General features: G+C 43.7%; 2 protein-coding genes across 5 annotated transcripts in view; both read left to right on the forward strand.

Moving 5' to 3' along the window:
- The first annotated feature begins 260 nt into the window (after positions 1-260).
- TMEM41B (transmembrane protein 41B) lies at positions 261-11,376 on the forward strand. The gene is made up of 7 exons (XM_066551569.1): positions 261-515; positions 2,328-2,445; positions 3,436-3,564; positions 5,150-5,243; positions 6,073-6,177; positions 7,956-8,094; positions 8,559-11,376. Exons 1-7 carry the CDS (start codon positions 428-430, stop codon positions 8,726-8,728), a joined length of 843 nt encoding a protein of 280 aa, XP_066407666.1. The 5' UTR covers positions 261-427; the 3' UTR covers positions 8,729-11,376.
- Positions 11,377-17,965: 6,589 nt separating this feature from the next.
- Positions 17,966-26,850, forward strand: part of DENND5A (DENN domain containing 5A) — a 62,577-nt gene continuing 53,692 nt past the window's right edge. For all 4 annotated transcript variants that reach the window (XM_066553010.1, XM_066553012.1, XM_066553011.1 and 1 more), the window contains exon 1: positions 17,966-18,074. In XM_066553010.1, the coding sequence (XP_066409107.1) occupies positions 17,969-18,074 (106 nt within the window). In that variant the 5' untranslated portion in view covers positions 17,966-17,968. The remainder of the gene's footprint in view (positions 18,075-26,850) is intronic.

The raw sequence follows: 26,850 nt of genomic DNA on the forward strand, positions 1-26,850 counted from the left end.
ATTTATGTGATTTCTCCGCAGCCGGGAGAAATCTCCCGCCGCCCGCACTGTATTTTCCACTACTGAGCGCACCCCCGTTACCGTACATACCCACACGGGTACGCCCAAATGTCGCGTTACCGTATTTACCGCCACTAACGCGCCACCTCATTTCAAGGACGTGGAGCCCAACACGTGCTCCCGCACACCACAGCAAAGCCGTAATGCCCCGAGAAAAGCGCATGCGCCGTGCGGCGGCGGGGGCGGGAGCGCGGCCGCGACCCGGTGGGGTGAGGAGAGGAGGAGCGGCCGGTCCCGCCTCCTCCTTCTCCTCCTCCTGCCCGCGGCTCCCGGTGCTGTCGGTCCCGCCTCCTGCTCCCCGCGGCTCCCGGTGCCGCCGAGGCCTGCCCCGGCCCTGACTCGCCGGGCCCCGGGGCGCCGCAGAGCCATGGCGCAGCGAAGGGTGGCGGAGCGCGGGCCTTGCCAGGCGACGGCGACGGCGGAGAGCGCCAGGCACCAGCGGCAGCTTCTGGAAGGTGCCGGGGGCTCGGGGCGGCGGGAGCGGGGCTGACCTCGCCCTGGCATCGGACGGTGCCCGGGACGGGTGTCGGTGCTCGGGACGGAGCCCGGTGCGGCTGTCGGTGCCTCTCGGCGCCTCGGGCACCGGCCCCGTCCCGCGCGGGCACTGGGGCGGCCGGGCCGGGCCGGGCCTCTCATGGTGCGTGTGGGGTGAGGCGGCTCCCGCCCCTCGGCGGCCGAAACGGGGCAGCGACCCCTTTTCCTTTTCCTTTGCGTGAGGGAAGACGCGTGGTTCCATGTCTGTATGTGTGTGTGTGTGTGTGTGTGTGTGTGTGTGTGTGTGTGTGTGTGTTGGTGTTATTCCACTACCGGCACGCCTGAAGTATTTGAAAGTGGCAGAAAGCACAGTGGGCTGAGTTTTCCTTTTTTGCCCTATGAGTTGCTTATTTGTTTATTTATGTATAATTAATTTTGCTCCTTGGAGAAGGTGTTGTCAGAATAACCCCGGTTACAGTGCAGTGGAACAGGTTGCCCAGAGAGGGTGTGGAGTCTCCCTCAGTGGCGATGCTCAAGAGCCATGTGGATGCCTCTTGTTCCTGGGATGACCCTGAGCTGGGAGGTTGGACCCAGTGACCACTGTGGTCCCTTCCAGCCTGACAGCCCTGTGATTCCGTGCTTGGAATTGCTTTATGGATGCTGCCTTTGGCCTCGGCTGACCCGGTGCACACCTGTGGGGTCGCACTGACCTTAAACCTAAAAAACCTCACAGCCGATAAAATTGCCAGCTCGCCCAGCGGGCTCCGTGGGTTTCGTCATCCAGTCGCTGCATTTCACAACAGTGAGGAGTCAGCGTGACCCACTTGAGTGCTGTGTGTTGGCATTGTAGCTGTGCCAGCGGCATCTGCGAGGGAAAACACAGCCTCGGCTCTTGGAGTGTTCCCCAGGTGACCCTGGCTGTGAAGCTGGCTGAGCCTCCAAGTGCCTGAGGAGAGAGTGGTTTAGTACATAACACACCCCAGTGTGGATGCAGAGAGTACTGTGCGTGGTGTTCATTTCAGTTCTAATTCTTTATGTATATAGTTGCATTTGTGTTAATGAATGTATTGCACTTATGTGGTCATTTTGATAAAAATCTAAACCACAGAAGAGGCCTAAAATGTCATTGTGTCACTTACTGTACTCCCATTGCTTCCACTACACAAGGACTTAAAGGCTAATAAACACTTATGTATATATATCCACATGAGTGTAAAATATGTGTAATTCCCAAGACTAGCACTTTATATCATAGGCTAGCATGTGTGTGTGTTTATGTAGATTTCCTCCTAATGAGTGTGTCTCACCTAACTGGCTGTATCTGGTAGTCTTTCATTGGGGGGGAGAACCCCCAAAATCTGTTAATGAGCAGGTTCTTAAGTTACATTGTACATCCTGGAAATTTAACTTCAAGTTGAATCTCTAGTTAATTAGACTGTCAGAAGATTCCTGGCAAAAAGGAAAACATTTGTATGGCTTACATTGTTCAACTCTGTTTTTTCTCTTTACAAATGTATTTATTTATTGAGGCTTAAATTGCTATGGATCATAAAAGGTGACTTCTGTGGAATGTTTGCCAGCATAGAAACTTCCAAGTTGTTTGAAAGTTTTCAGGGAATGTGAGCAATGTGTGTTATTGAAAGCATTGGTTGGGAGATGTCTACAGAGAGTTTACTTTAATATTTCCTTAAAGGATAAGTTTGAAATCTGTTGTAAGTTGAGGGATTGCTTTTTCTTGTTTTGTTTTGCTGTTGCTGGGGTTCTTTCTAACTTTGTTTCATGTTTAATTTCAGGGAAAGCTCTTGCAGAAGGTGGATCAGCTCGGACATCACTTCTTATTTTAGTGTCCATCTTCTTATCAGCTGCTTTCCTCATGTTCCTAGTATATAAAAATTTCCCACAACTTAGTGAGTAAGTATGTTATGAAAGTTTAATTCATCAATTTATTTGATTTTCAGTATCAGACTGTAGAGGAGCCTGCATGGGGAATTGACATAAACTCAGAGAATTGTTCTTGATTTGAGGTTTCTGTTGCACAGTGGAAATCCTGTGCTCTGAGGTGTTACCCCCTGGTACATTATTAGTGGTAACTGACTCTTCTTAACCACCTTCAGCTGAGAGCAGAGTGTGTTTGGTTCAGGCTGAGTTCACTTGAAACTTCCTTGTGCCTTGGTGAAACTGGAGGCTCTCACCAAAAGGGGAATTCCTTCCTTCCTAGCTAAACTTTGCCTTCTCTTTTTCTGCGTGTTGCACCCAGTGCTTGTGTTGGGATGGCAGGTGGGAGCCTGCTTGTCTGACAGCATTCCTTTTCACTTTTAGTAGTTGAATTTCTGTCTGATTAACTTGCTCAACAAGGTCAGTTGGCAATGGCCCATCCCAAAGCCTGATACAGAGGGAGCAAAGACACTCAAGTGTGCTGCCCAGGGCTGCACCAGAATAAGGTGTGACATGAGATTTTGCCCTTAGAATTTTATTTGTTTGTGAGGTGAAGTTCTGCCACTCCTGCTGCACTTCAGCTGTTCTGACCCCAGCACTGAGGCAGCTGCAGTTGGTTTTGGCTGAAATGTTGGCCGCTTTCACTTGCCAAGGTTTGCCTTGCGCAATTTTTACATTTTCATCAGTACTTGGTAGGGAAAAAAAACCCTGGGAAAGAAGCACATCGTTGTACTGAATAAAAAAACCAGCTTGCAAATATCTAAAATTGGGGATTTTCTAATATAAACCACACTGTAAATATTAGGTGTTCATCTGAGAACATTATTACAACAATAATCATGGTTTGTTTGCTGAAGCTTTAATTTGGTGTTGTAGTGTATCTAATTATCTCTGTATTCAGTAAGTAATTATACTACACTGTTTGATTATATTTCCATCATTCCTGCTTTTTTTTTTCCTCTTCAGAGAAGAAAGAGAATGTATAAAGGTTCCTAGAGATATGGATGATGCAAAGGCCTTGGGAAAAGTCTTGTCCAAATACAAGGACACATTTTACGTTCAAGTGTTAGTGGCTTATTTTGCCACATACGTTTTGTATCCTTTTGCTGGTATAAAGGACAGTTTTGATGTAGTCATGCTGCTCTGAAAATGAAAAATACAATTTGATAAATTCTTGGTCATGGGTGAAGTTTAACATACCTAGGAGTGTCTACAAAGAGACACAAATATTTTAAACTCTTGGAAATTTATAAACTTTTCTCTGTGTATTAGGCTTAGTCTTACTTTACTGTTATGATAACTTTTAAAATAAAGTGAACTTTGAGGTAGAAATTACTGTTTGCTCTAAAAGAAAACTGAGACTACTGCTTTACTCTTCCTTAAGACATTCAAAGATACTTCCACATAAGGGTAATGTATAGAATATTTAGCAGTATTTCTGAAGGAAAGTATTTTGAGCCATCTTTCATCCCTACACTGCCCAAATTCACAAAACCAAATCTGTTTTCTTTTGGAGAGACAAATTTCTGAAGTACTTTCTGTCCAAGGAGACACAATTGTGTTGACTTCTTTTTCCTGAGTGCTGAATATATTAATTAATCATTAAGCACACTCCTAACTGGAACACTTAACTAAAGGTTAATAACTTTAAAGCTGTAGAAGAGGTTTGTGTCACAGTTTTAATGCAGGAGGCTTTTGTAACTCAGGAGAGTCAGGACTGAACGTGCCATCGAAAGAATGAGCTGAAGGATAATTACTCAAGTATTCCACAAAAAGTATTTAATATTTCCCAAATTATAGATCTAGGAAGAAAATTAAAATGTTAGCTTACATATTAACAAGGAGTAGAATATATTGGCTCTTTATTGAGCTGCTCTAGCAGTTCTAGATGTGATAACCTTTATTGTCTCTGACTGTGGTCAGTTTCCAGGCATGGTACAGTTACCTCTGAACCTTGACATGGCTTAGCAAAAGCTGTACTGGCTGTAGTGCACTCAGGAAAATTACTGGGCTTTTTAATATTTCAGTCAGTTCAACTTGAGTAAAATAGTGTACAGGGTTGTTTTGCTTTATAACTTTTCTATCCAAAGTGGGCAATGCATCATAGTCTCAAGTATAGCTAGCAAGCCGTAAGTCCAACAACCTGCTTGCTTATGCTGCAGAAACCTAATTTTTGCCTTTTAAAAAATTTCTGACTGAGATTAGTGTGTTGTAGTTAGTGACTACACCAAGCCTCTTTGTAAGGAAGGAGTAGCTGCCTTCATACATTTCAGTCTTCCATGAAACTTGTGCTTATGGGCTTGGACAGGCCTGTGAGCTTTCCAGAGAGAATGTCTGAAACTGCACATCTCTAGTCAACAGGGTCAAATCAGAAGCCAATGTTTCCTGGAAGTCACAGTAAATCCTCTGTGGCAGTTGTAGCACAGATAAAGAGAAAAATGTAGTCAGCTTTTGTTACTTTGTGACTTATTCTTTGTATGTGTAGTGATGGATCTGTATCTTGTTGCTCTGTGCTTGAGCTTCTTGTGCTACTCCACAAAAGGTTTTTTGAAGTAAGGATCTTGAGAGGCCCTGCCTATTTATGCTTTTTCTAATTGTAAAATGTATCATGACTGCTTACAAAACTAAGAAGCATGTAGCTTTTTAGAAATGTGTTTTTCCTTAACTAAGATACACCCAGCTTGCAAACATTTGCTATTCCTGGGTCTATATTCCTCAGTATCCTGTCAGGGTTTCTTTATCCCTTTCCACTGGCCTTATTTCTTGTTTGTTTGGTAAGTATGGAAAGTAGTTTGTGAGGGCATATATTCTATCCATTTGGAATACAACCAAGCATCTGAGCAGCTTCCTGTTGGAAATGATCAGTCTGAGACTGGCATACACTTCAGTTTCTGATAACTATTGAGTTCTTACTCAGCTCTGCTGCAGGGGTGGAATTACACACAAAATTCATTGTAGCATTGGGTGATGATCCAAAACACTGAGCTGTTCCTCCAGGTTTTCTTAATAATGAAGACATTGGAGTATGAATCAGGCAGAGTTTCCCATACTCTAAATTTGTTTAGCATCTGTCAGAACCCAGCTGTAATTTCACTACACAATTACTGTGGTTTTATTATCACACTGTAAAATACATCTGTTTTTTAACTGGCTTGAATATGCAAGAAGCTTAGTTTAAGATTTGAAATGTATGTTATCAACAAGCTTTAAAATATGTCATGGGCAAAAAATGCAATCATAATAAGCCTTAGTATTGAGAAGGTAGGGAGGACCCTGATCAGTTTTCATGTTTGAATGTCTTTAATGGCATTGTGCTTATTTGCAAAGGTTTCACTGTTCAAAGTCTTAAAACTGCAGAAGCACTCAATATTAACTGATAAGTAATCAATGTTTTCTATTGTGAGTGTTGAGATTGGTCGAAATGCCTTGGAAATAAACTGTCTTGGGTCAACAACATTCTCAGGGAGTGTGTCCATAGTGCTGGAGGAGAGCCCTAATGGAGGGCTGCATGGAAACCTGCTCTAGCCAGGCAGTGTAATGAATACAGACACAAGGCTGACATTAAGTAGAGTTTCTGCTCATTTGTTTTCTGGTTTTTTTTAGTGCTCAGGACTTGGAGCTTCATTCTGCTACATGCTGTCATACCTAGTGGGACGTCCCGTTGTGTACAGATATTTAACAGAAAAAGCAGTAAAATGGTCGGAACAGGTAAGGTTTCTAGAGGTGCTGGAACTTACTGTACAAAATGTGCCATGGAATAGTGTGGAAAACTGGGAGGTCTTATGCTCAGGTATCCAGTTACACAGAAGGGATTCTGGAAGCATTCCTGATTTTATGGTATTTCCCATGAGAAAGTTGTTCTAACCTAGGTAGTGTTTGCAACTGATCACCCCCCTGGTTTATCTAGTGTCAATAGGAAACCTCTGCAGTTTCAGGTCACTTCAAGTAATTGCTCTCTAAGCATTTGCAGTAATGAAAGCTGGGTTTGTATCTTTGTGCTGGAGGAACCTGTAGCTGTATGTCTGATTGAAAAACCTTAATTTGAACATGTTATTGTAGTTGGAGCATTTAGAAAATTTTCTTAAAGTATCTGGTAACATTAGTTTCAGCAGGTCTTGATGTGAGGTGAACCTAAAGGTTTTGCAGTACAGAAATACAGTGGGAGTTGTACTTGACCTTATGTGTCTTTAATTGATACTCTGAAACATTTGAACAAATTTTTATTTTTTGCAAGTATGAAGAACATGTACTCTGTTCAAGACTTGTTTGAATCACATAAAAGTGCTTTAAACTTGTTCCTCATTAAATAAGATATGGATGTGTGTCTGGCACAATTGACCTTGTTAGATTTTACAGTACCACTTTGACTCTTGACCCAAGTAAATCTTAATTGCACTGTAATCTTGAGGCTATTCTGAGTAGCAAATGGTTACTGTTGCCATTAGTAGAATTGAATATGTGATTTAAAATTGCATGTGCAGCTCATATCTCAGTGTTTCCAGGTTAATGGGACTGTGTCATGCTTATCATGCTTGCATATTGAGGTTAAGGCATTTTATATACAGCATTAATCAACATTTAAATATTGTCCTTCGTTAAGGTTTAAAAAAACCCATGGTGCTCCTGATTTTAATGTTACAGTAAAATCTAAATTTGGCTAAAGCTGAAAAACAGGGTTGTGACTGGGATGAGCTGCCACGTGAGATTTCAGGTGGAATTGCAATCAGACCAGGTTTGTTTTCAACTGGCTGAAGCTTAAGCTTAGTGCAGGTGTGCCAGGCTAGGCCAGAATTGTGGATGCTCAGCTATCCTTGCAGCTTGGCTCGAGTTGCACTTGCTGTGTGAAAGGGCTGAGATGGGCTTTGAGAAGGAGGAGTTTGTTGTAGCATTGGTGTGAGGAGCTGGGCTAGACCTGAGCACATCATTAAGACTGTAAATGAAGTTGGGGGTGTTGTTGCTCCTGGGTAAAAGTAACCTGGGCACTGTGACCTCTGGGGAGACAGGCTTTGGAGCTGTGCTGGAGCAGCCACCTCATGCAGTGCAGAGCTGTGACCTGGCTGAGTTTGCAGGTGAGGAATGTAGCTGTGTTTCAGGCTTGATCACAAGTTAGGACGGAATGGCTTGAGGAACAAACTTGATTGCTGGTTCTTGGAAAAGCTTTAGGAGTGGGATGACAGGCTGGCTGTGGTGGCTGGGCTGTGGCTCTGCCTATGACTCCTTTGCTGCTTGAGCTGGCTGAGTCAGTCAGACACATCACCACTGCTCTGCCACACACAGCTATTTCCAGACTGATCTCAGTGTGTATAACAGGTGACTCACTGGGCTCTCTTCCCCACATCACACATTTTTAAACTGATTTTTATGTTTGCAACATGTGAATGTCTATAAAATATAGGGGTAAAAACTCTTGAAACCTCTATGGTTGTGTATTTTTAAGGCAGAGATGTTTTAACCAAAGTTTTGTTTCTTTGCTTTTGTTTTGGCAGGTTGAACGACATAGAGAACATCTCATTAACTACATAATATTTTTGAGAATAACACCTTTCCTCCCCAACTGGTTTATCAATATCACATCTCCTGTAATCAACGTGCCATTGAAAGTGTTTTTCATTGGCACTTTCCTAGGTAAGAATTGTGGCTAGTGAGCCACAGTTTGGGGTGGCCAGAAGAAGAGCCATACACTATAGCTATTTTAATTTTTAATTTTAATGTGCTTTTTGGCACATTTTTGCACATACTTTTTAATCTGATTAGGAAACAATCCAGTATTTTTCCTTTATGAACTTTATTAAAAAGTTCATTATTTTTCCTTTATGATAAGTCAGTTTGTAAAGAGATAACTTGAAATCTGGAGAGTCTGAAGAGCAGAGATTATTTGCTTAGTCTCCTGTATTTGAGTTTGCATTAAAAATACTAAGAATGGCTTAAAACCGTTTTTTTTGGATAAAGGTTTTTTATCTTTGAATTCTGCATTTACTGCACTCTTTAACAAAAAAAAGTACAAGACAACAAAATCTCAACATTCTGGTGTTAAAATTGGGATGAGTAATAACCTAACAAGCTGTTTTTTCATCCTTTCCTTGCTCCAGGTGTAGCACCACCATCTTTTGTAGCCATTAAGGCAGGAACAACGCTGTACCAGCTTACAACAGCAGGGGAAGCTGTTTCCTGGAACTCTGTTTTTGTCCTTATGATTCTAGCCATCCTCTCCATCCTACCAGCTCTGTTCCAGAAGAAGCTGAAACAGAAGTTTGAATAAGGATCAAACTGGACCAGAATTTCCCATATTTCATCTCAGGATCAGCACTTCTGATATTTGTATATTTGCTTTTCTATTGGATCTTAAGCAATTATAGGGGAGGCTTGTGATTGATAAGAATGTCTTTAATTGAACACATGGCCTTAGACTGAAGGAAATGTGTTCAGAAATGTACTGCATATAGTTTTGTAACCAAACACCAGTGTTTTACTTTGGGATGGTGTGTGTGTGTGGCCCTCAGGATGAGGGAAGTGAGAACATAGGTGTAACATTTTGCTCTAGTTACATGCAGAGCAAAAACTGTGATGTAGACATAAACTACAGGTGATGCTCTCTAACACTTGCAGGAAAACCCCCTGAACAATTCAGTCCAACTTTGTTACATTCTCTGTAGGCTTGCATGTCATCTGCTCTGAGAGCATTTCTCACTAACAATATTTCCCTTCTTTTTTGCCTTGGGGAGTTTCCAAATAATGTAACGGTGCTCACTCAGAAACAAGGGTTCTTTGCAGTACTTTAACTACAATGTTATTCTCATCCTGGTTGTTTACTTCTATTTATTAGTGCTGTATGGAATTAAATACTTGAACCTACATCTGCTTTACTTACTGGATTAACAAAGGCAAAGTGTCACTTCATTCCCTCTTGTCCCTGTAAAGTTTTATTCTGGGAGCAGATATAGAAAGGGAGGGAGCAGCTTAGAATTCTTATCTTGGCTAGCTGATGATTTTTAAGTTCTAATTTTCATTTTTTAATATTGATTGTTTTGCCAATATTTCACTTGCATAGATTTATCCTGCCAACTTAAGGAGGTGATGGTATGATTATATAAAACTTGCAGTTTTCAAGTGATTTAAAAACACTTAAGCAATGTAATGTTACCATTTCTCAAGCAATATGTAAAGAGTATAAAATTTCTCATTGCAGCTTGATTAGCTAAAAGAAATGTCAGGTACACAAACTGGTGCAGTTCCTATCAAACAGCTGATCCCAAATAATGTTCAGAGCACCATGGAACAGGCTCTTGTGTCAGTGTATATAAAATGGGGGTCCATTGTCTGCCAAGGCAGTGACCAGCCATGCCTCACCTTCAGTAGCAGTGTGTGTGTGCTCTCAGTAAGGTACAAGGTACCTTCCCCTGTGCTTCCAGCTGTGCTTGTTTGTTGTGTTGTCAGTGGAGCCCCATCAAACAAGGCCCTGGGCAGTGAGGAGTTGGGCAGCACATGGGTGTTTTATCCAACTGAAACCTGTGCTGCTCACGTGGTTTGAGCTGATTCCCCAGCAGTGTCTTGCTGGAAAGGGATTCAACACATCAGCATGTGCTCCAGTTCCAGGCTTTGTTTGTCTGTGTCCTCTGTTAACTCGTGATCATATCATAGATCTTTGAGATGTAAGAGAACAGTTCATGAATGTGATCATGTAAAAGGTACTGACTGGTACCTTTAAAGGGTTTATTCGTTTTTGTAACATAATGTTAATTGACTGCTTCGTCTCATCACAGTATTACTTGTAAATATATAGTAAATATTATTGATACACCATTTGTCTTTTATTTAAATCCAGGCTGCACAGTAAATGCTATTTTTTACATAACTATATAAAGGAATTTATATCAGTTCTGTTTGCAAGTTTATTGTAAGATCATTCAGCTCCAGCAATTCTTTTGTTATTTAGAATTTACTCTAAAAGTGTACTTTGGCATTTAAAACTGATCAATGGTTACTTTTATTGCTGCCATTCTAATCTCCAGAGCTCCTCTACCCAGGGGATTTATTCCATAGTAAACCTGGATGTGAATTGAGCCATGTGAGCAAGTGTCCCCTGGATTACTGAGTGTGAAGCTGCAGTGGATTTACAGCCTCCTTTTCTGCAGAGGTAACATCTCATGCAGATGAACTCTCAGAATAAATTACCTACCACTTATTTTACAGTGGCTTTTCTCAAAATCTGTCTCAATTCCTGGTCAGTTACAGAAGCTGCTGTAACATCCCTTCCATGCCAATGTTTTGGTGGAACCTTGTTGCTAAAGAAGGAGCTGAACTCTCTTTTTAATCTAATGTGACTTGTGCTATCACTTGACATTTTCACTGGTTTCTGTGTCACTATGGAGATGGGATCAGGCTTTGCTCCTGAAGACTCTGTTACTGTTGTATTTCAGCCACAAGACTGGCCTCCCATCACAATAACTAAAAGCCTTAAGACCTTCAAAAGGTTCAAAATAGGGTTCTTTACTTTTTCAAAACCTTAACATTTTTTAACCCATCCCTTCTGTGTTTGTCTTCAGCTGCCAGCAGCCTGAGGTGCTTCCCTATCCCATGAGGACTTGTGAGCATTGTGCAGAGTAAGGCAGGCCTTGTGGAAAGCAAAAAAAGCACTGTGCTGTGGGTACTGTACTAGCCTACTCTTTCCTTTAGGGAATCCAGCAAGTGATCCAAGAGATAGCCATAACATTTGGACAGAAAAACAGTGGCTACCATGAAACAAACCAGGACATCAGAAAGATGTAGCTTTGTTTTTTAATTGCAAGGGATTTTTCAGCTGTTAGGTGACCTGGTTATCTTTTGGAAGCTTTTTTGTGATACCTGCATGACATCATTACTAAGTGTCTCTTGCCATTTGATAATAAAGCTGTTATATAAAATCTGAAATGCTGTATTTTTTGATTATAATGAAGCATTCTGAACTTCCCACTAAGCTGAATTTTTTATTAACCTGTTTTAAAGGGCTGAGTTCTTCTTAAATGGGATTTTTAATTATTGATTAAAAGTTAAACTGAGCTGATTACTTCTGTAGACGAGATTAATTCTGTTTCTACCTTTATTTCAAAGTAAATAGGTAAATTCAACTTATCCCTGGAATTAATTTCTCACAGCAGTAATTTTGAAAAGATTTTCTGGTTTGCACTGAGAGGCAACTGGTCTAACTTTTATCTCTTCAAATACATCTATTTTCACAAAGTGCCTTTTTTTTTTTTTTCTTTTCATTAATCCCTTGTGGAAAACTCCTGTGCCAAAGTTATTGCAGCTTCATTCACCTTCCCTTAATATTCTGTCAAGGCCAGTTTATGAAATGTTTTTCCTTCCTTGTATTTTAAACTTGCTGAAAGGGTAAGACAGAAGAAGTAAAAGTCAAAAATAAGCAGCTTTTGTTAGTGAATGATGCTGTTATGCAAAGTCAAAACATATCTTTTGTTTTTAGGCAGCTGAAGATTTTTGTGTGTTTCTGAGAATTTTCATCATGTGTGGTTTCTTTCTGTTGTAGTGTGGAATTTGGGAACCCTATGGTTGAGTATGGCAGTGCTAAGGGGGAAATGGAAAAGGGTTTTGACGGGAAAGCAGGATCCAGAGCACCTTTTTCAAATTTCCAACAAAGAGAAGTAAATACTCTTGACTATTTTATGACCAGTTGATGTCTTGCAATGACAGACATTTATAACTCTCAGCTGGTGGCTTTATAGCTCCAGGTCACCCAAACTGAAAGGAGTTACAGCCTTTTAGTACTGGCAATTAATATAAATAATGGCATAATACATTTACTAACATACCATAACTCCCCTTCCAGTTCTTAAAAATGCTCCACCTAGTGTGATAATTCCCATTTCCTTGTTTTATAGTGCACAAGGAAGAATCTGGGGCTGGATTATGAGAGCTCAGTTAGTGACTGGTGTATATGTGAGAAGCTCATAAAAGCTTCTTTCTGTAGATGGTCTTCCAAACACAGAGGGTTCTGCTCCTGTGCAGCTGTGGGAATTTAGAGGTTCCTAGGCCCTCAAGAGGGCTGGGAATGCTTCAGTGGGAAACAGCTTTTAAAATTCTGCCTCAGAATTGAGATCTAATGTTACACTCATAACTCCTGATTTTTCTTTTACAACCTAGCCCTGAGGAGTTGTATCTAAAATCTGGAATTTGCAGTGTTTACTGTACTTGGAAGAATTCTATGTCATGGTGAAGTATTCTGAGCAGATCACTAAATCATTCTATGTTTGACTCTTTGTTCTGTGTTAAACTGATTCCTCATGCCTGTGAGAAAGATAAACTCCCAGTCAACCCTGAACTTGTGCAGGATTTGCTTCTTCAGCTGGATCTCTCTAAGTCTATGGGGCCTGATGGGATTCATCCAAGAGTAGCCAGAGAGCTGGATGGTGTCACCACAAGACCTCTCTCAATGATTTCAGAATCTTGGCAATCTGGAGAGGTCCAAGTCTACTGGAAGCTGGCAAATACTGTCCCAGTTTTCAAGAAGGGCAAGAAGGATGAGCATGCAAACAACAGGCCTGTCAGTCTCACTTCAATGCCCAATAAAATCATGGAGAAGAGTCAGTAAAGCTTCTGATACCATTTCTGACAGTATCCCTCTGGAGAAAATGCCCAGCACTCAGCTGGGTAAGCACATTGTGTGCCAGGTGAGTGACTGGCTCACGGGTCAGGCACCAAGGGCTGTAGTAAATGGGGGGACATCACCTGTGGGCCCTGTCACTAATGGGGTTCTGCTGGCTTCTGTCCTCAGCCCCATTCTCTTCAACACCTTCATCCTGCTCTTGTGCAGCTGTGGGACTTCACTGCTTCAACACTCTCTTCAACATCTTCATTAATGACCTGGACACAGGACTGGAAGGAGCAGCAAGTAAGCCTGCTATACTGACTATACTATGATGGGAGGAGCTGTAGACTCCCTCGAGGGAGGGAGGGCCCTGCAGGGACCATGGCAAGGGCTGGGCAATCACCAACCAGATGAAGTTTAATAAAGCCAAGTGCTGGATTCTGCCCCTCGGTATGGAGCAACCCTGGATGTATGGACAGACTGGGCAATGAGATGCTGCAGAGCAGCACCGTGGAATGGGAGCTGCAGGTTGTAGTTTTTGGTAAATTGAGCTTCAGTCCATGGTGTGGGCCCCTGGAGCTGGGGAGAAGAGGGACAGTGCTTCATGGGACATTTAGGAAATGTTCTACACCCTGAAGTGCCAGTTCTGCTCTGAGCTGTGCCCTGATGTGTGAGGATCTGTGTCTTAGGTAATCTGCTGTGCAGGCTCTATTCCACAAGTCTGCCATGTAGATGTCACACCAAATACCTGGTCAATAAGTTGCAGCCAGATTCAAGTGCCTGGTTTTGCAGACTGGAGAGGATTGCTTTAATGGCAAGAGTCACTGATTGGATTTTTGTTTTCTTAAAGAATCCAGGGTAAATATCTTAATCAGAGTCATTAGAAGACACCACATATGATCAGCACTCTGACAACTGGAGCAATTTGTTTGTGCCCTGAGCTCTGTTACTTTTCAAAGCTTAGCTTATCTTGGGAAACAGCTGCCCAGAAAAAAGAGAAATAGCCCATTTCAGACTTCTTCAATTCTCTAAGCAATATTGAATGGAACTGTAATTTGCTGTTGTGTTTTCCTATTGCTTAGTAAATAAACTCTTCCAAAAATCATGACTGGGATTTCTGGCAAAGTAAATCTGAATTAGGTAGTATGAAGAATACTCAAGATATCTTTGTATCAAGTTCTGTTCTTCGCTATTTCAAAGACTATTTTAAAGGTCTGAGCTTGAAAATACAAGTCTGCCATAGAAAACATCAGCTGAATCAACATTGATGGTCTTGCCAAAGACAATTAATCTTTTAAATCTCTTCCTATTTACTAATATGTGTTTCTGATTCTCTGGCTAAAGAATCCTAGTTTCCACAGAATTCACAATTCCACAGATTTTTCTCAACATCATAAAGAATGCTCTCCAGAATTCATCATGTTGTCTAGAGTGTTGTTGTTTTACTCAAGGACATGTGAGCCATTTGCAAAGTTTCCTGACAGAATTGCCATATTTTGGGTGTTTCCTGTGATGGGAACATTGGTCAGGATGACTGACAGATTAAAGCTACTGGCCTTTGAAGTAGATGTCACAGGTGTTCTTTGTGGTGACTAGGCAAGAGTATTTGAGAAATGAAATAACTGGGGAGGAAAAAGATACAATGGAAAAGAGAATCATTGACAAAATGGGAGAAAAAAGCTCTAACTTTTCAGGCACATCTGCTGGAGGCACAGATTTGAGAGGGACTACCCTGCAAGTTGTCTTGGAATGCAGAGAATTTATCTGACGAATTAGGAAAGAGCTTTCCACAGCAAAAATTTGGGTTAACATTGTGTTGGTTCTGGTTCACACAGTTCTACCCATCTTGTCAATTTCTCATAGCAGTTCAAAGCAAATCTGAGTTTCTTAGTCTAAGACTCTCCTTAAGAAAAATATTTCCTGTTCCTTACCCTGTTGCATAGCAAGGTATGTGTGCATTTAAATACTGCAGCTCAACAGTATCTCTGGTATACTTCTGTTTACTTTGTGGCCCATCTAACTTTGTTTACTGATTATTTACAAAATTCATGGTTATTTCTGGAACAGTTGAGGTGCAAGAACAACTTTTTATGTCCCCCTTTTACTCTTTATTTGACAAAAAGCCCCTGCCAATATTTGTGCTGTTTCCCCAGAATCTCCTACTAGTGTCAGAAGAGACCCTCAGGCTATGGATTTTGTCTTAATGGTTAAACTACAGTTCAGGCTTACTTAAAAGAGGTTCACCACGTGCTGAATACATTGTCCTTTGTCACACTGAAAGCAGATTGAGAAGACAAATGTGCAAAAAGTGGCTAGAGAACACAGCAGAGTAAGAGCAACCAGATTTAGCTATTTCTGTTCTCTGTTGTGCCTTCCACACACCACCAGGCAGGCTCAACACAATCTAACTGTGCTTTTTGTAGAGTAAACTCGAGCCCTTCGCTCTAATATTGCTCCTACCCTGCCATCTCTATTGAAATCTTTCCCCCAAGTTAAACAGTGCTTTAAAACTGACCTCTCAGTCAAACCTAAGCAATGCTTTGCTTCACTGGTAACCCATTCTCTAAGGCCATACAGTCTTAATCAAGTGAACACTGATAGCACCAATGCTATCCTAAGAGTTTTTCCTGGTTCCCAGAAGGATGTCCAGCTGTCCACAACTCACTGGGCACAGTGGCCTAAGAGTTTAGTTGTTGTACTGCAAAAGGTTGTAAACCATTGGCAGTGAAGTCTTGTTACATGTGCTGCTGCTTCTACTCCCTACAGACAACTTGGTCTGTCCTGGCAATGGAAACTCAAATAGGTGAGGTTTCCTATGCTTGGCAGTGTTTTAAATTAGATTGGTGTCTGATCAATTCAGCATTATGGATGAACCGTAACTACTTGGTTAGTCATGGAAAATAATCATTAAAGACTGCAAAGTTTTAATTTCTCCTCTTCTAAGCCCTACAAGATATGGAAGGACTCTGATGTAAATGCCACAAATAGAGAACTGAGAGAGGAGAGGAAGGGGAACTGCTTATAGGTCTAATTTTAGGCTGGCAAGTGTCGGGTTCGGCTGTCTGTCTCTGCCCCGACACGAGTAGTGTGGTTCTTGGGTGGCACGCGTTTTAAAGGATGAGTCTGGACTCTTCAGCTTTTCGGTCTTCAGGTTGTTTATTATTTCTTATCTACAAAATTTTCTGTCTGCTCAACAGAGGTCTGATCTGCAAGCAGTCACAGGCACTCTCTGACCACCCACGGGGCGGTCATGTCTTTTTATACTAATATCTACGTACACAATATTTACCTTTATTTCCCAATGCTTTTCACCCATGTTGGCAAGTGCACCTTCACCATAAACCAATCCCCAAATGCCAACATCACCACAGGAGATGGAGGACAAGAAGAAGGAAGAAGAAGGGCAAGACACGCCCTGATCCCTCCATCTTGTCTCCATAACCCCCCTGTACCTAAAAACCTTAAAATCTATATTTCACTTTCTAAATGTGTCTATTTTACACCTTATACTCTAAAGTGATTCTCTTGTCCTCAAACTCTTGTTATTTCTGTGGATGGATCAAAATCAAGCCACCAGACACTCTTGGCAACATTCCAGGATTTTCGAGACCCCCAAGGGTTCTCCTGGCATCTCTGAACATCAGAAATGATGTGCTGAGATCCCACAGGCAAGGCCATCCCAGGTGCCTCTATATCCACAGGAAAAAAGCACTCTCAAGGCAGAGCATGGGTTTGTGTCACTTGTCCCTCTGCAGCTCTGCTGGGGTCATCCTTCCCCAGGGCTTGTTCTCCTTCCCACGCTGAGCCAGAGGGGAGAGTGGATTTCACTCTGTGCAAGCCCAGCTGTTAACAGAGATGTGTGTGATGTTAATCCAAATAGGAAAAAGAAAACAACCTTAGAGCCAAACAATCCCTAAAGCATTTCCCTGCACAGGCAGCTGCTTCTCCAAGCTGTGGAGTCAGGCCAGCCACCGGGGCTGTGGGGACAGGAAGGTGGAGGGGACCGGACAGGAGCCCAGAGGTGCTCCCAGAGCACCACCACTGATCCTGTCCTGGATGAGCAGGCTTGGCAGTGCCCTCCTGGCTCTGGCTGTGTCTGGTTCTGGACTCCTCAGTGCCAGAGACAGGGAGCATCTGCAGTGGGGCCAGCAGAGCTACAGAACTGACCAAGGGGCTGCAGCATCTCTCCTCTGAGGAGAACGTGAGGAAAATGGGCCTGGACACAGCAGGTTGGACTCGACCTCAGAGGTCTTTTCCAGCCTAATTGATTCTGTGATTCTGTTCAGCAATGAGAAGAAAGAACTGGGAAGGGACCTCATCAATGTGGAGGTGACAAAGGATGGATCAGGCTCTGCTCGGTGGCGCCAGGCAAAGTGACAAAAAGCAACGGGAAGAAACAGAAGTTCCACCTGAATGTGAGGAAGAACCTCTTTACTGCGCAGTGACCGAGCACAGAAAAGGCTGCCCAGAGAGCATGTGGGGTCTCCCTCACCGGAGATACCCAAGAACGGTCACTGTGCCATGTGACCCTGCTTGAGCAGGCAGTTCAAGGCTGTGGTTCCTTCCAGGCCGCCCCATTCCCTGATTCTGTGCCTGCGGAGGGAGGAGAGCCCTTCCCGCAGCTCCGCGGGGGCACGGCCGTGACCGCCCGCCATGGCGGCCCCCTCAGGCGGCCCCGGCAGCCGCGAGCGGCAGCGCCGCCAGCAGCAGCATGACGTCACCCCCGCGCGCAGGGCGCAGGCGCGGGGTTGCGGCGCGCGGCCGGGCCGCCCCCCCCGCGAGCGGCGGGGGCCGTTCCCAGAATGCCGCGCGGCGCCGCCCGCCCCGCGCCGCCATGGAGGCGGCGGGCGCAGCCGGAGATCCCGGCCCCGCCGCCCGGCCCCGCTCCCGCTGAGCCCCGCGCGCCCCTCGCCCTGCAGCATGAGCGGCGGCGGCGGCGGCTCCTCGGCACCCGGCCGCTTCGCCGACTACTTCGTCATCTGCGGGCTGGACACCGAGACCGGGCTGGAGCCGGACGAGCTCTCCGGTGAGTGGCCGGCGGCGCTGGGCGCGAGGGGGCGGCGGGGTCCGGCCGCGCTACCTGCCCGCGCCGCTACCTGCCCTGCCCGCGCCGCTACCTGCCCTGCCCGCGCCGCCGCCTCCCCGCTCCGCAGCCCCGGCCGCTGCCGTGGCTGCCCGTGCCCTGCCGGGAGCCCCGGGCGCTGCGGCTCCCCGGGCATGCGGAGCGCCCGGCCGGGCACGGACCGGGGTCGGTACAAGTGGCCGAGCAGCGCTGTGGGACGGGCTGGGCAGAGCGCGCCCTGTGCGGTGCCGTGGCTTTAGGCGGTCCGAGCCCCAGCGGCGATGTTCTGCGCTCCCTCCGGAGCCCGGTGCGAGTACCAACTTTAGCCTGGCGTTTGAGACACACGGGCACTCTGAAGGAGTCGGGTTTGGGAGAGAAAGGGAAAACCATTTGCGTGTTCACTGTTACCTTTTTTTCGTAGCCCGGGATAAGAATTCTCTTGCAGAAGTATCCGAAAAGAAATCGGATTAGGAAGTGATTACTCTGCTGTTAGGTGAGAATGTCCACATCGCAACTAAACCATATCCATCTAAACCATACCACTGTGTCAAAGCAGTGTTTTTAAGGTTAAAAATCATTAAATTTTAGCAGCACCTCTCTTCAGCTTTAGTCTCATTTTACTGGCCTCAGTTAAATCGGAGTGTGGCTTAGCATCTCTAACAGTTCAGAAAGGTGAAGGAATGTGGTGGTGAAAATCTGACCTAACATCAGCACTGGTTTTGTGTATCTGGGCTCTGAACTTGACCCGTAGTACAGTCTCTCACCCCCAGCCTCGTTTTTTTTTTTCTATTAGTTAGGTTTTATAAGATGTCATGGGGTTTTTTTACATTGATGCATTTAAACTGTCCCTCACTAAATAAATGCTTGTTCCTCGTAGAGTGGAATTCGTGTTATTAGAACTGACTTCTTGCATTGAGTGAGCTCCTCTAAACTTTTGCTATTATGGAAACTCTTTTTTTGTTTAATGACTTCAAACAAAATTTCTCACCTGTCCCTCATGCTGAGCAGTACCTTTCCCTAAGAGAATTCATGTTTGTCTAATGTTAAAGTGACTGTAGGCTACAGTTTGAGGCTTGAGGAGTGAGTACAGCATAACAGTCTGCTCTGCAATGGCACTGCAAATTACAGTATCAGTTTGATTGAAGAAATCTAAGAGAATAAAATGCAATGCAATTTCATTGAGAGATATGTGAGGGTTTCTTTTAATTAAATGGAGAACGAACAACGTTTATAGATCAAAAACAATTAGAAAGATGTTAATTTTGTGATTAATTTACTACAAATCTATTTGTGTAATGTGGTGCGAGGCACACTCAATAATGCTCCCTGTTCTTGATAGGCTTATGAATAATTCTCTGAATATAATTCAATTTAAAACCAACAGTGCATTACTTTGGGCTAGCTATCTAATAGTAAACTGGAAGATATAAGTGCCTTTTTTAAAATAGCCTGTCAGAGTGTGCAGGTCTGAAAGCTGGAGCATGCTGTTCTTTCTGTGCTTTCCTGGTCAAGGACTGCATCTATAGTATGTAGAACTGTAGCGTGTGATGTATCCTGGTCTCTGCTGTTCCACCATGGTGTTACCTGTGACAAGCTGTGGGGCTGGGGGGAGAAGAGGTTGTTGTGTTTATGGGGGAGACGGATTTTTGCATGATTTGAGAAAAAATTTTAAAAGAAGGTGGGGGAAAATTTCCGATAATGTCACAGCATAAGGGCTAGGTGGAATTCGAGTGTATTTCTTGAGTTTGTTGTGTTATTAATAATGCATGATAGTGTGACTGATAATGCTTTCAAACTGTGTCTTGGGCTATAGCCTCCTCCAGTGTCCACTGATAAATATGGAGAGGCCTCTGTTATATTTCAGCGGCTTTCGGATAAGGCTTGGAAACACTCTGTACTTCCTGCGAGCCTTTCTTGTTTGATTGAAAGGGTCATTGTGCGCTGGTGTTTTTCCCCCCCTCCCTCTGATTTCTGCGCTGCAAAACAGCTTCTGAATCCTCGTCCTGTTGAGACAATTGGCTCCGTGAGTGCCCATTGTTGGGCCGGGGCCGGGCACGGCGGGTCCCCCTGGGTCCCTCATGCGGGTCTGGACACGGCGGGTCCCCCTGGGTCCCTCATGCGGGGCCGGGCACGGCGGGTCCCCCTGGGTCCCGCTGCGGGTCTGGGCACGGCGGGTCCCTGCTGCGGGGCCGGGCACGGCGGGTCCTTGCTGCGGGTCCCTCATGCGGGGCCGGGCACGGCGGGTCCTTGCTGCGGGTCCCTCATGCGGGGCCGGGCACGGCGGGTCCTTGCTGCGGGTCCCTCATGCGGGGCCGGGCCCGGCGGGTCTCTGCTGCGGGTCTGGGCATGGTGGGTCCCTGCTGCGGGTCCCTGCTGCGGGGCCGGGCACGGCGGGTCCCTGCGGGCCCCCCGGGGCTCTCCTGCGGCAGGGCTCCGGAGCGGCCCCGCATGATGTCATCCCTCCCTCCCTCCCTCCCCGCACGGAGCCCGCCGCGCTGCGCGGCCCCGGGGATGCTGCCCGCACACTTTGTTCTCGGCAGGCTCACCCAGCCGCGCAGTTCAGGTGTTCGGCCTTAATGTGGGTGCTACAGGGTTAGCTTCAAGCTTGGAAATGAGGGATAAGCTCAGGAATTGGTGCTTGCTCGAGTTACTTTGTTTGAAGAGACACCTCTGATGGCGTTTTCCCTTTGTATGTTGGAAGCTTACTGAATAGCACAGCTGTAAGGCTTTTTCCTGAAAAAGTTGGCTGGCTGGTAGAAGAGGCACAGGATATAAACAAACATATATATATATGTTTGTTTTCTTTTAATGCAATGAGAAATCCTGTATTTAGGACTTGTAGTTAGCACGGGTTCAAGAGTCTCTATTGCTAGGGCATTTTTATCCCTATTCTGTGCGTCCTTTCAATTCACTTCTGTGCGTCCTTTCTTATTTTGATGGTTGTGTTCCTACTGGGTGACTTCTTAAAGGACACGAAAAATATTTGATAGGTGATAACAAAACAAAACCCCCAGCACTGGATGAAGCTTAAGCTCCAATGTCAGCTGCTAAGCTGGGTGAGAGAGGAACTGCCGCGTGTTTCTGTGTTTCCAGATGGTGTTGATACACCAGAAGTGATGACAGAAATTTTCATTACACGCTGAGGTCTGTCACAGGTGAATTTCCTTCACAGAGCAAACCACAGAAGGGTTGAGGGTGGAAGGAACCTTTGGCAGTTGTCAGGTCTAGGGCCAGTTGCCCAGGACAATGTCCAGGTGATTTTGGGTATCAGCAAAAATGGAGACTCCCCAACCTCCCTGTGCAGCCTGTGCCAGGGCTCAGTTACCCTCACAGTGAAAAGCTGTGTCCTGATGTTTGGATGGAACCTCTTGATTTTGGTTTGTGCCCATTACCTCAGGCCCTGGAATGGGATACAGCCTGTCTCCATCACCTTTGCACTTTCTGTTAGATGTTTATATACATTGCTAAGATTGTGCCCTGAGCTTTTCTGTTCTGCAGGCTAAACAGTCCCAGCTGTGTCAGCCTTTCCTCCTGCCCCTTATTCATGTTTGTGGCCCCTTTCTGCACTCTCTGCACCGTGTCCATGTGCTAAGGAGCACAGAGTTGGCACAGCACTCCAGCTGTGGCCCCTCCAGGGCAGGATCACCTCCTCAGCCTGCTGGCAATGTTTTTGACTAATGCACCTGGTACCATTGGCCTTCTTTGGAGCAAGGGCACATTGCTGGCCCTTGGTCATCTGGAGATGATGAAATGCATCACCGAAAATCTACTGTACATAATGTCATGTATTGTAATGCTGCAACATTATGGTAGGATTTCTTCATTCAGATTGTATGACTGTGCCCTGGAAAGGTAATGAGAATGGAGTTGAGGCTCATCTTTCAGCTGAAGTCTTTTGTCTGTTGAGTTAATCAGATGTGATCTGAATGATGGTGAGAAACCTTGCACTATATGGAACTAGTGGGGTTTTAGTGGAAAAGAACATGGAACAAAAGGATTTTTACAAGCAATCACTTGTCAACAGAGTTTGTTTACTATGGAGTGGCAAAGCAAAACATTAGCTTGCCATCGCCTTACATTTATGTGAAATTGTGGTCTTGGGGTTTCTTTTACAAAATACAGAACTCAGATCTAAATATCTGGAACCCATGTTCTAATGAAAAGCATCTGTTGAACATACCTTGGTAGTCTTGAATGTTGTATAAAGATGATATCAGTTATTTCAGAAATAGCAATGTTACAAAGGAGAAATAGTGTAAAGAAAAAAAAAAGCCTATGATCTCTGAAGAAAAGATTGATGATTCAATAATAGGACTGTTTTTTTTTAAAAAAAAAAGAGTAAACCCAATGACTACTCTGCCACCTGTACTTTTTTCCCTGCCTTTCTTCCCAGTTTGAACTGTTTTTATAAGGTTTGGTCTAAAAATTACTTTATTTAGTAGGTGGACTTGTGTTCCTTTGCTCAAGTCCTTACCATGGTGCTTTGAGTTTTTCCACTTGATCATGAACTTCATCCTTACAGGAGAATGAAAATAGAGTTAGGTGAAGCCCAATTGTCCAGGAAGTATCTTTCCTGTAGAGACCCCTCATGAGCCTTTTCAGAGTTCATATTAGGTCTGCTTTCACTCTTTATGTGATGATCAGATACAATTTTAATGGTTCTTCCTCTGTCATACCCTTTTTTTTTTGCATTTTCCTTTTCATGGTGTTGAGGCAAGATCTGCATGTAGAATAAGTAGCATAACATGACTGGTTATGAGTGAGGCATCTCTGTGTTGCCACAGGCGCCACTTGATTACTGCTGGTTTGTGAAAAGAAGATGATACCTGGTGTATAATATTCACCTAGCTCCACTCAAAATTACTCTGACAATCTCAGAGTAAGCGTTTCTCCTCACCAGGAAAACAGAAACATTGTCTCACCTAATTTCTCTGTCTGTAATTGAAGTGTCATTATTTTTCTATTTTGTTGGCCTCAAATTTAAAACGACAGCTTATCTTCATGCATTGTTAGGGGTTGTTTTAATGGAATTCTGTATTGATATGAACTTTAAAAAAAAAAAAGTGTGTGATGACATGATTGAAGGCATTGGCCACATATGTAAGCCAATAAATTGCTTAGTGGAATTAGTGTAGTAATTCCATTCTGGAAGTCCATGAAGTAAGGCTGTTATCAGCACCTGTGTTCATTTCCAAGTTAAACACACTTAAATACTTCCAGGCTTTTATTTTGCTGCAAAGGTATTTGTAAGGGGTGGCTAAAGGGAAAAGAGGAGGAAGAACAAATGCAAACTTAGTTTAAAATCAGCAGATATAATTTTCTGATTGACATTTGACTGTTTTGTAGTTTGTTCTGTTAGGAATTTTAATCTCAGAATTAAGACATTTGGGGTTGGAGCCAGGTGGTTTTTGTGCCCTTCTGCAATACTGTTAAATAGCATGTGAGTAAGTTCCTCTATCTTTGCTGTGGTGGTAGCACCAGCACTTGCTGCAGAAGTGAATTCCATTGCTGGGAACTATTGCTTGATTTTACCAAAGGCTGAATTGTTCTGTGATTGTGGGGTTTTGTTTTTGGTAGATTCTTTTTCCCCCTCTTCCTCTCTTTGTGCATGTGGATGGTATCCATGCAAGCTTCCCACAGTTGCCACTGGTGCCTCTTCCCGTGGGGATTCATTCTGAGGCTGAAGGGGAGGTTTGCAGCTCCTTTGCTTCTCTGGGATTGCTGACAAGGTGTTCAGCCTGTGGGAGGCCCCTGCAGTGGCCCCAAGGCTCACAGCTCACCTGGTTTCACTCAGGCCACTGTGGACAGGCAGCAGAAAGCAGCAGCAGCTTTTGGCTGGGCTTACACGGGCACATGTGAAATGTTTTAACCCAGATAATAGCTTATTCCACTCTTCCCTACCCCCTCTATCTTTTCCCAAGAAGCTGGAGCTGTTTGCCATGTTTGAGTGCCAAAAAGGTCTTTTGTCTCTTTGGGAACTGAGGCAGACGTGCTAGGGTAGCTGATAAGTGGAATAAAGAACGGCAGAGCTGATGTAAGGGGGAAGCAGCTGGACTCTGCTGAACTGCATTTGAAGCCACAGGCTGTTGGTGATGTTTCTGTAATGCCAATCTTGTTCTATCATATTTGTATTTTAGGTCAATTAGGATGGGTCCTTTCTGGAATAATCCCCTCAAAACCCTTCTGTATTCAGTTATAAATTTGGTTTACTTGGAAGACTCTTTGGCAATGTGTGGGGGAGGAGAAAGGTTACAAGTTCTTGATTTGAGAATAAATTTAAGGTGTTAAAACATTGTCTAAAGAACCAAGGTTTACAACTCTGTTTTTTAAGCCTTTTAAAAGGCTTAATTCCTATGGCTTTTAAAAAAGCCATAGGAATTTTAGCTTACTAAGGCAGGGCTTACAAATATGGGCTCATTTGGCTTTCTGTCCATTAGGGTTTTTTTGTTGCTAGTTTGTTTTTTCCTGTTGTATTTGGGGATTTTTGCAGTTTATTTTGCAAGAGAGAGGCTACACAAAGAGCTCTTGAGTGAATTGGTGGGAAACACTGCCATTTTGAGAATAATAACTCTTTTCCCAATTCTTCAAATTACAGATTCTGAAGTTACAAAACACCACAACTGTTTTTTATCCACCTTTTGACTTAAGGAAATCCTACTTGAGTGTTCTGGTAATGACTTCTCATAGTTATCTTTTGAATTCCCACTAACCTGCAGGGCTCATGTAGCAGAACTGATGCCCATGAAGTGACAGTGTCAGAAGCAATTACTTACTGATGCACATTGTGCAATAATTACTCTCTCAATTTCTTGACAACCATTTCAGATTTGTGGTTTGCAGTCAAGTTTGCAGCGAACTGGAATGCTATCCCTGTGAGGCTTAAAACATTATTGCGCTGAGAAATTATCAAGCATTCCAGCACAAACTGGTGAATGATGTAGAATTTACTTGGAGTGTTTCTGCTCAAGGCACGTTTCCTAGTCTTTTCAGGAAAATGCTGCTCCACTTATGGTTTGATAGGCAGGAGCCCATTGGTTGCAAACTTTGCTGTAGAAGTGTAGAATATTGGCTTTTTTATTTCGTTTTTTTGGTTTTTTTCCTGGCTGTTTTATCAGTCGCAGTCAGGTACAATGTGTACACATGTACTGAGTCATTTGTATATGGATACTGAAGCATTTTGAGAAAGAAACTTTATCTCATTTCATGGGTAAGTGATCTAGAGACAAATAACATAAAAGCAGGCTAAAGGAACCTGTTCAGAGAAAGCAGCGTTTCAGTATCTGAGTGAGGAAAAAAAGGTTGGTTTTACAGAAACAGATACTCTTTCACATAGCTTCAGGTGAGTTTGGAAAAGTTTCTTTTTTGCAGTACAAGCATAAACTTTTAGGAGCTTTTCTTGCTTGTTATTCCTCCTTAACTTGCTACTTTCAGCAAGCTGCCTTGCCAATTGTTGTTTCCTAATTTTGGCCCCCAAGCCCAGCCATGTCCTTCTGAGCTGCCATTAGAGTTACATTGGGGAAAAGATGAAGTCCCTTAAGTCAACAAGGTTGGTGCCAGCATAAGGCTGTCGGGTCCTTTCTGTCTCTTTTATGTGTGGGTTCTGGGAAATGTCAAGTAAGCTCCTTTTTAAATTGAAATGTGAAGTAACTCCTTCAAAAGTTTTGCTCAAGACTGGTAAAATTTCTGTTTACCAGTATCTCAGTCGTTTCTCAGAATTCTTTTGGCAGAGATTTTATGGCAGTGCAGACCAATCCAAGTGTAAGGTGTTGTGATCTCTCTTTCCTGTCCTTACTGAGGTCTTTGTTTATGAGCTGGACCACAGTGGTGATACACAGTTGTAGGTGATTAACTTGGACCTGAGACTTCTGTTCTCAGCTCTTTGTTCTTCTTGTTCTAAACAGATTTTCATGTTGAAAACATGAGGGTTTTTTTTTTTTTTAACCAAACATGAATTTTGCCTTCTGGACAAGAAAGGTGAGCTTGATAGGCTTATGTGTAACAGGGAGAGAGCTCAGGAGGCATGGATGGAGAGATGACAAGGAAGGATCCAGCCAGAGCAGAGATAAGCTTTGGGGTTTGTCATATCCATTGATCAAACTGTCAGCACATCTGATTAGTTTTCTGTGATTAGAAATCACTCCTCTCAAGCAACTTGACTTTCTTACAGGACACATTTTGTTTTATATAGAAGGGGAGCAGTCCTTATTATGGCAGGTTACTTTCAAAAGTTAGATAGAACCACACTGGCCAGGACTGGTATACTGAAATGACTGCATAGCTGATCTTTCTGTATTTTTCTGACCTCTGTATGTTTTTGAAACCTGCTGAAAGAATTCATGTGTTTTTTAAGATATGTTTTTCCTTTTTAATGCAAAACCTCAGTGATATCCTTGAAGGACTGGAAAAGTGCTTCAGTAAGATTTGATCCTTATTTTTTTACATAGATGTGTTTCCATCAGTCCTCAGAGCCAGAGGGCTGTGGGAGCACAAAAAGTAGGGACATTTAAGTGGATGGGATGTGTCACTGTGAAAGGAGACCATGGTTGTTGGGAAGAGTTGTTTGGAACGATCTGAGCTCAGGCTTTCCTGAAGAGTCCCACTGGATCTGCCAGTCTTAGGGGGGCATGAGAAGAACAGCTGGTTTCTATATTAAATATGCTTAAAATATGCTTGTCTCCACTTCTGTTACATATTTTTAGTTCATGTAAAAGAATTTGGTTCTATTCTGAAGGTAAGCCAC

This window comes from Molothrus aeneus, chromosome 6 (genome assembly GCF_037042795.1).
Source record: "Molothrus aeneus isolate 106 chromosome 6, BPBGC_Maene_1.0, whole genome shotgun sequence".
Lineage (NCBI taxonomy): Eukaryota > Metazoa > Chordata > Aves > Passeriformes > Icteridae > Molothrus > Molothrus aeneus.

Excerpts from the sequence above, each read along its gene's own strand:
- TMEM41B (XM_066551569.1), top strand. The coding sequence starts at position 428 with ATGGCGCAGCGAAGGGTGGCGGAGCGCGGGCCTTGCCAGGCGACGGCG. Across the intron at positions 2,446-3,435 it reads AATTTCCCACAACTTAGTGA|AGAAGAAAGAGAATGTATAA; the intron begins GTAAGTATGTTA and ends TTTCCTCTTCAG. Across the intron at positions 6,178-7,955 it reads CAGTAAAATGGTCGGAACAG|GTTGAACGACATAGAGAACA; the intron begins GTAAGGTTTCTA and ends TTGTTTTGGCAG.